This window comes from Dreissena polymorpha, chromosome 8, assembly GCF_020536995.1.
Source record: "Dreissena polymorpha isolate Duluth1 chromosome 8, UMN_Dpol_1.0, whole genome shotgun sequence".
NCBI lineage: Eukaryota > Metazoa > Mollusca > Bivalvia > Myida > Dreissenidae > Dreissena > Dreissena polymorpha.
Genome location: NC_068362.1, coordinates 71,698,351 through 71,707,818, shown reverse-complemented (window position 1 = coordinate 71,707,818; position 9,468 = coordinate 71,698,351). Strand labels below are relative to the sequence as shown.

The window sequence follows — 9,468 nt, the reverse complement described above, 5'->3', positions numbered from 1 at the left end:
TGAAGTGAACTTTGCGCTGTTTTAACTTGATTACCAGAGTCCACCGAGATGATTAAATGCATTTTTAAAGGCCATCCGTACTAATAAACATAAATAATATTCATGTTCATGCTCGATGGCGCTCGGATCGACTTTGGAATATATGCCATCCTGGAACGAACCGAGTATGATTACTCAAATTTTAGTGAGTTAAGCTGTCCATTAATAACGATTTGCATATTTGGTATTCCATAGTTTGAAAGTTGTTCTGTAAATAACAATTTGGTTAAAGACCGCATATGCATACGAATATGAAACAAAAGCTGCTAGTGGACGAATAAATATGACTATTTCCGGCTTCACCTCATCAGAGACCTCTAGCGGGAAAAATAGCCCCTGACAGACGACAATAACAGCACGTGCAGAAAGGTTCAAAACATATTCGACTTTTGGACCCTAGTCACTTTCTGGCACATGTTGATATCAGTTTGCGTAAACAGATATCGCAAATCAGCTTGCTATATAAGAGTGTTTTATTTAACTGATGTTATTAAATTTCAACACAAATAATTAGTTGCACTACAGAGTTAAAGATGCTCGGGAAGATCTTGCTATTCGTTGTGATTGCTTTGCTCGACCCATGTTCAGGCTGGTCATTCTGGGGACGAAATCGTAAGTAACGTTTACTGTTCTTTCAGTTTCAGCATAAACATCAGAAAAAAAGAAACGCGCATAATCAACATTAAATAAAAGTAATAATTATATGTAAATAACATGCATTTTAAAATTATAAAAATGTTTTTTTACTTTAATTAAAAAATAAAGTACTTTTTAATCGCTATTCCAGCAACAACGATCTAAAAAAAAAAGGGTCCAAATATATTCACAATAAACACTAATGTATATATGTTACGGTTTGTATTCACAAAGCTTAAATGTAAACTCTAAGCTTACGAGTTTATGTGTTCCATGTGAACACCAAAGATTTCTATGAAGATTATGATAAATAACTCGCCATCTATGCAATTTCACCTAGTTTTACAAATTGAATTATAAAAAAAGACTAAGCAAAAAATGTCAGAGACTAATTGTGCGCTTTCTACAGCGACAATGACCATACAATGCTTCTCCTACAATATACTGCTTTCGACCACCAAATATGTATTAGGCATTCTACATTAATTAATAGTTAATATTTACAAGCACTGACAGCGCTACATATTCCAGTAAATCTCGATTAACTTAAACGGCGTCGTTACTACACATACATTAGCATTAAAAGGACTAAAACGTGCATGTGTCTACCATCAAAATCAATGCCAAGTTTGCTAAAAACACTTCATTGGAATGTTGATCACCAAATAACAATATTGCTGGTCTACTTAAATAATGTTCTTATAAACAAACGCATTGTATGCGCAATAAATAGATAGACTTGATATCTTATTATTTTTATCATTTCAGAATCAGACTGGAACGGACTTAAAGGTACAATACTAAGAATACATTAACAGATAAAAATTTGAAAAAAAAAGAGTATTTATTTATCATAAATTGAACATCAACGTGATAAAACTTAACATAGACGTGAATTCGGTATTAATATACCAGCACACACGATTATGTCAAAGGTAACTTTCTTCGAGAATTATTATTCACGAAATCTTGTACATTTATAGGATGCTGTTGAATATGTATTGGTGCTTAAACATAGCAAATTGAAGTCGACATTTTACATCACTTATCACTAATATCTGTATTTTGTGACCTTTTATAATGTGATATTGATTAATTTTGGTCGTACAAAGTGTCACAATGAAAATCCGAAGTTACGGCGCTTATGCCAGTGACGTGTATATATAATCGATAAGCATAAGTAAAAAATAAATTAACTGAATGATCGCCTTACAACCGTGCATTTCTTTTCATCGATGCAGTCACGTGGGGTTTAAATCCCTGGACCTCGTACAATGACATGCCGAGGACCAGGGACGCCGCGCTAGTGGACGGCTGGCGGAAGCTCGACGCCGGAAGTAGATGCCAAGGTTGATTTATAAAATAAATAGTGTTAAAGCCTTAAAGCCATAGGCTGTTAAATATATAATGCAGATGTTGAGTCTGCTTTACGAAGGGTCTTCATTTATTTGTTCTTTTCAATATAAATACAAATATCTTTATCAAAAGACATAGATATAAGCGACCAGTGCCGAGATATAACGAAGTTGCAACTCCCGTTTCAGGCGACCACGTGGTCGGAGAGAGGTTCGTTAAGAATGGAGATCTCGGGGTGGTACTTTTGTACGACAAAAATGGCTTCATAGCCGGAATCCAGGCAGGGGTAAGTGGCTTCATAGCCGGAATCCAGGCAGGGGTTAGTAGCCTCCTAGCATGTGTATTCAGCTACTTAAACGTAAAAATAACTTTTTACACTGAAGGACACAAATTTCAATGCAAGTAAGGCATTTAACTAAACATTAAAGAAAACGTAAAATAAGTTACCCATAAGATATTTCCTTAGTAAAAGGCCATTTCTATGCAGGCAACCAAGCGACCATTTTTTTCATAATTTTCTTAACACTGTCAATTTGATAGTTAAACACTAATCTGCTAGAATAACTGTGAACTAAATTATCTTCTAATAAACTAATTAACATGGAAATACAGTTTAAAACTGAATAATAAAAATTATTGGCCTTTACTCACCATGAGCAGCAATTTTCGGTATTTTTACCAAAATCTTGTATTCCAAACAACAATTTAAATTCCCATTTTTGTCCCAAGAAACACATAGATTTGATAGAATTTTCTAAAAACAGGCAATAAACTAATGTTTATTCTTAAATATGTCTTTAAATGAAAAATATCAAAAAAAAGTAAGCTTAATCTATAGGAATGGGTGAAACTCTAGAAAACGATACCGGTAAACAATGACATGGACCGATAGCAACCTGCAAACAAATACATTAAATTTATACATTAATAATGCCACACAGTTAAGGCGGGATTCCCAGTACATGCTTCACGAAAACTTCAACTTTAAGAATATTCAAACGCGTTGATATTAAATGATTACCGTGGAAGGACCTTAATAGCAATACATGTATACACCTTTTTTTACCTTTATTTTTCAGTTTGACAAAGCCTACATGCCGAACCCTAACGGGTACCCATTTCAACCCCTAGTGAACGCCCCCTTTGTGGAATACCCGCGTCCGGGCGGTGGGTCAGACCTCTTCGTCACCGCGTATTTTGTTCCTCCAGGTAGAGTATTAAATATGAAAGATTCTAATACATGTATTATAGGCTCTATTCGCTGACATTTCTATAAACATTACTGTCTGAACAACCGTATTAGTGCTACAGTGCCATAGAAGAAACGCCAACAATTTCAATGTCATAATAATGCGGAACTAAAATACCGCTGTGTGTCGTCCAGTGCGATATAACAAATTCACGATACGAGAGTACGATGCTAAATCGCGAAAAAAATCAAAGTGCCACAAAGCATTATTGCTTTCTTGACCATTTGGGTAAACACTGGCCAAAACGCGTAAATGCGAAAGATTGCACTAAATACAATACGATGACAGGAAGTAATTATGCAAGCTCGCGATTTCAAACCGTATTATCGCAATCCCGATCGTGATTTCGCTCTTTTCAATATTGTTCTCGCGTTATCGCGCTTGTTTTTCTATTTCTATAGACAATCCCATAATTTGATAACTCCCGGATTACCGCCCCTGAATACTCGCATGCGCCGCCATTACGGTACTGAATAACGATACAGGGACCTGTAGGTACCTGAACAATAAAAGGAAGTGAAGCAATTATTTTAAATATATTTGAATATTTAAACAGTTTTTCTTATCGATTTGATCATCACATAATAGTTCGTACTTTTTTAATAAATATTGTTTACAGTTATTTGGTGATTACAAGAAACAAGGTTCGTCTGCATCTTTTTAAGACCATTATCTTGCTTAAATTGACAATCCGTAATTAACGAAGAAAAACATTCCTTTATGTTGTTCGAGTTTTATGTGTTTATTATAAATCTAAACTTTAAAAAGAAAATTTACTAAATAAATTCAAACGTTTAAGGAATGTATCGAACATTATAGGAGCTATTTAAGTTGTCCTATGACTCCATGTGTGTCATGTTGAACATTATTATCGTCAATTTATATTTTATTTAGAAAATAAAATAAAGCAAGAAATCAGTTAAATAAATATTGAGAGAAAAAAAAACATTTTTTGGCTATATACTTTGATTTTACCAGTTTAATGCTATTTAAATAATAAAATTAAAATAAAGTAAAAGGAAAACGCAGATGTGCACTTTTCAATTAAAAAAACTCTGCCGTGTACAGACATCTTACACATTTTCGCTAATGAATATCTCCTGTACAAGTTCATTCAAAATCATAAAATTCACAAAATTCATTTCCGGCTATGTCTTTTTGTTTTAGCTTGAAAGCGATTTTTAAATACTAAATTTTAGACTAAACCAGATACTTTTTTAATGAAAAGTTTGCCTCTACCTTAAATCTTATTGAGTTTTTCTTATAAATATTTCCGGACCAAGTTTAGTTATATAACAAACTTTTTTTTGGCTATAGATTTGTGCATTACCTTAAAAAATGAGACATAAGTAAGAAATATTAATAACGAAATAAAAGATATTTAGAAGAACAAAGATATGTAATATTCAATTAAAAAAGTCTGAATCTTATACATTTCTTAATGAGTTTTTCTGAAACTAGAAGTTTTTATACAGAAATTATCAACAAATGCAGATATCAGATTTTCAATAAAATTGTGTACCTCTGCAATAAATCTTTCAATTTTTCGCTAAACAATCTCCGGAACTATTAACGCTCAAAATCACAAAGTTTTCTTCAGACATTAGTTTAGATGCTGATATAGCCTTTAAAATTATATTCGAATAATTAAATTCAATAAAGAAATATATTTGTTCTAATCAAATTCATATCTGAAAGGACTACTTAAAAACAGCTATTTCGGCCTTAAACATTACATGATGTAATTGAATATTGCTGTAGAGACACATATGTTAGAACTCTAGCGTGCATTATTTTAGTATACTTTCAGTTTTTTAACGATTTCAAATATAATTATTGATGTTTCCGATCTTTGTTCATTGTGAGAACTTTGAACGCTATAGTCTACGAGATTCTTCAGTACCGTAATGGCAGCGAATCACGTGATGGTCAATTAACGGCGATCAAATTATCGATTCTTGGATTGTCTATTGGTCCTTGCGGAACGCAGCACAAATCGCATAATAGTCCATCTTTCGCAAAAAAAATATTTCTTCAATAATAGTCATTTATCTGTTTATTTGCACGATTTATTTCATCAACTCATGACTCGTCGTTTTTAAGAGAAGATCTGCAGCACCGGAAGGAACGCTGATGAATTCCTCCGCCAGGGGACCGGCGTTGGTCTATGGATTCAGAACGGAAAGAACCCGCTTACTGACTCAGTGCGCATGCCCCCAACCATCGAAGCCGCCCGCAAGAGTCAGTGGACCGAGGGCGCTTGCTTTTACACAATGGGTGAGTGACCGGTGTGCTAAACAAGACGGCAATGGTGGCCCTGAATCGCTTACCTGAGTAGCATTAACGTAAAGCAAGGGTTGTTAAAAAAAAAATTCTGCAAAAATAAAGATAAAAACTGAATTAAGGGCAATAATTAATTTGAGTAATGCAATAATTATAATTAGATATTTGGGTAGTTAAATTGTTAATGTTTCTGAATCCATTACCAGTATCATCATCATCATTATCATCACCACCATCTCCATCATCATCATCATCATCATCATCATCATCATCATCATCATCATCATCATCATCATCATCATCATTGTGACAAACATCCTCATTACAACTTAAGTGGTAACATAGTTTTAATAAAGTCATATAAGGGAAACTGCCACTCTCCTGGCGGCCATGTTTTTCAACGAACTGTAACCATTTTGGAACTTAGCCGAGCTATCCTTAGAAAAAATCTTCGGACCAAGTTCCATGAAGATTGGACTATAACTGTGACTTATAGAGTGTTAACAAGGTTTTACTATAGCCATATAAGGAAAATTGCCCCGTCCCCTGGCGGCCATGTTTTACAACGGACCGGAACCATTTTCAAACTCAGCCTAGCTATCATAAAAACAAATGTTCTGACCAAGTTTCATGAAGATTTTACCATAAATGGGACTCCTAGAGTGTTAATAAGATTTTACTATAGCCATATAAAGAAAACTTTCCCGCCCTCCTGGCGGCCATGTTTTTCAACGATCTGCAACCATTTAAGAACTCAGCCGAGATATCATTGAGACAAATGTTATGACCAAGTTTCATGAAGATTGGACTAAAAATAAGACTTCTAGGGTGTTAATAAGGTTTAACAATAGCAATATATGGAAAACTGCCAGGCCCCCTGGCGGCCATGTTTTTCAACGAACTGGAACTATTTTAGAACTAAGCCGAGATATCTTTTGAAAAATGTTCTGACCAAGTTTCGTGAAGATTGCACTACAAATAAGACTGTTAACAAGGTTTTACAATAGCCATATCAGAATAAACTGCCCTGGCCCCTGGCGGCCATGATTTTCAACCTACCAAAACCATTTTCGAACTCAGCTGAGATATTATTGGGATAAATATTCTGAGAAAGTTTGACGAAGATGGGACAATAAATGTGACTTCTAGAGTGTTTACAAGCTTTTTCTTCAATTTGACCTAGTGACCTAGTTTTTGACCTCACGTGACCCAGTTTCGAACTCGACCAAGATATCATTCGGTCAAATCTTCTGACCCATTTTCATGAAGATCAGACCATAAATGTGGCCTCTAGAGTGTTAACAAGGCAAAATGTTGACGACGGACGACGCATGACGGACAAAAGGTGATCCCAAAAGCTCGCCATGAGCACGTTGTGCTCAGGTGAGCTAAAAACGGAGATCAAAACTGAGACATGTTGCGTTTAGTGTCTTTTATTGAACTAACAAACATAATGAAGGCTCGATTGGTCATTGTCGGCTCAGGTACTACTCACAAGTACCCCGAATAATCTTTAAGTTGACTACAAAGTACCCGGGGTACGTAAAATATGCTCAAATGTACGCCGGAACATGGGTGGTTGCATGTATGTGTATTTTCCGTTCACGGGGTACATTGTAGTATATTTAAGAGTTCGCAGGGTAAATTTAAGTAGCACCTGAGCCGAAAACGACCAATTTACCATACTGAAGTGCTGTATTTGATTATCATTTGTTTAAAAAAAATCCATACCACATGCATACCATGCATAATCATGTTTCGAAGTGCAGTAAATACTCTTTTTCATGCACTGTCTGACGGGGAGCATTGTTAGTGCTTCATTTGTTGATGTTATGTGTAGTTGTAATTGAACTTGTGTTCAATATATTATTTCACTCATGTGACTAATCATGGTAATAACAAACACTTATGTGCGCTATACTATTTAATGATGTTAATACGTTGGTGGCTCAAGTGAGACTGGCTTATCAGCTCACTGTACAATATAATAGTTAGGTTATTTAAGCATGCAGCTATCTATAGTCTGTATCTAGTTACACTATGCAACAGTTAGCGTCCGTTAGATTCCTACGGTTATTACCTCCCTTTTCTCACTTTGCACATTTACAGGAGTCCACTTCTGGCACAATACCAGCAAGACCATGTCATGTGATGAGTTATTTCCCGTGTTTCTCATGTACAACGACGGTGTTTTGAACGCGTTCGGCTGGGCGTTCGGCATGGACATCCGGTCGTCTGCCTGGCTGGAGCACCCACCTAAGAACTCATATGGGGTAGGAATCATGACCAACTTCCAAATATACATGTACTAAATGCGTGATTGTTATAACGAACAATGCAATCTCTTTCTGTTTAAGCTTCTGAAAATAATTTGATTGTACTGTTTAAAAGAGAATTAACACGAGTATAATAAAGCAGTTCAGTTTCAGCATTTAAGTCGGAAGTTAATACAGTTGATCACCTTTCACTTCGCGTTTCCGTGATAGCAATCAAAACCATGAATCAATAGTTCTATCTATCACTACATGCGAGCATAAATGATGAATGAAATGGGAAAAAAAGCTGTAAATAATTATAGCTAACGTGCTTATACTTAGTATTGTATAGGCTTGAATTGCACACAAACATGTAAATACTGCCATTCTTGTTTCCTGCAGCACTTCATGAAGGTCATTCCGGACTGCTTGTACAGACTGGGTACACTGACCACTCTCCACATCTACCTAACGGACAGCGCCCTCGCGGACAGGTGCTGACCAGGGGGGGGGGGGGGCTCGATCCAAGCCGCGGACTTGACCATGCGTGTTGTGGATATAAATACGATGGAAAAGCAGTTTTATTCTCAATAACCCTGTAAAGATGCACCAATACCAAGTGTATACATGTGATTATACAATTGATAGAGCCATTTTGTGGACTTATTAACTGATGTGCATTACATTCACGAAGCGGACTATAGTAACGTATATATTTTGTGCACTGATAGAATGGTGTTAGCTAAATTGATGTAAATGTAGTGTGTTTATAATGTTGTTCAAAAGTCACGGCTCGGAATGCATGCAAATAATCATATGAATACCACATTTTAAGAAATGTAAATGGAAAAAACATTTGTCTTGGAAATAAATCAGTTGACCTATTTGGTACGTAGTTTATAATTCAACGGTAGATTCTAACAATGGGCAATGCATTATGGAATAAAAGCTTACACCAGAATATTGATGATATATGTTCACTTTTTCTAAACCCCAATATTTGTTGTGTCTCCAAAGTAATGATCACATTCTATATGTATCTATAATCTTGAATATTTGATTTTTTTAAACAATCCAAATTCACTCAATTTTAATATTTCGCGCTTAATGCGTGTATTCACAGTGTTATACTTTATAACTTTATCCCTCGCAGGAGAATCCGAAATTACTCTGATTTTTGATATTTGTAACCAATATCTGACACACTTCGTTCGTGCAATGACAAATAGAGGGTAATGGCCACAATCCTGTGTCCTTTCATTTAAGCAATTATCTTTCATAGGTATATCTTTGTACTTGTTCTATACAACCTGGCTTTAAATCTCCTAAATTCCAAACCCTACAGTGAAAACTATTGCCACAACTTTGCAATCAAACATCTTGAAATAAGTAGCTGGTCACATATGAACATAGACGAAGTTTTAATATTGAATGCTCGTTTGCCTGTTATAGTGGATTCCTCTGCCATGTGGTCTAGCGACAGCAATGAAGAAACGATACTCCGACTTTTGCATAAGACTGTTGAACGTTAAATAGTTTGCCGTTATATAATTACATTTTTACTTTTCAATGAATTATGCACATCGCCGTTGTTTACCACACCAACAAGATTTTGTATTTTGAGTGTTCATTATCATATAAGGTAGCTC

General features: G+C 35.3%; 1 protein-coding gene across 2 annotated transcripts; it reads left to right on the top strand.

The window, feature by feature from the left end:
* The first annotated feature begins 463 nt into the window (after positions 1-463).
* On the top strand, positions 464-8,780 carry LOC127842515 (uncharacterized). 2 transcript variants are annotated; one of them, XM_052372059.1, is made up of 8 exons: positions 464-651; positions 1,444-1,467; positions 1,917-2,024; positions 2,220-2,350; positions 3,111-3,240; positions 5,385-5,558; positions 7,674-7,837; positions 8,222-8,780. In XM_052372059.1, the coding sequence occupies exons 1-8, from the start codon at positions 573-575 to the stop codon at positions 8,318-8,320; spliced, it is 909 nt and encodes a 302-aa protein (XP_052228019.1). In that variant the 5' UTR covers positions 464-572; the 3' UTR covers positions 8,321-8,780. The 2 variants fall into 2 exon arrangements, with proteins under 2 accessions (XP_052228019.1, XP_052228020.1); XM_052372060.1 differs by having other exon boundaries at positions 468-651; positions 2,220-2,317.
* The last annotated feature ends 688 nt before the right edge of the window (positions 8,781-9,468 follow it).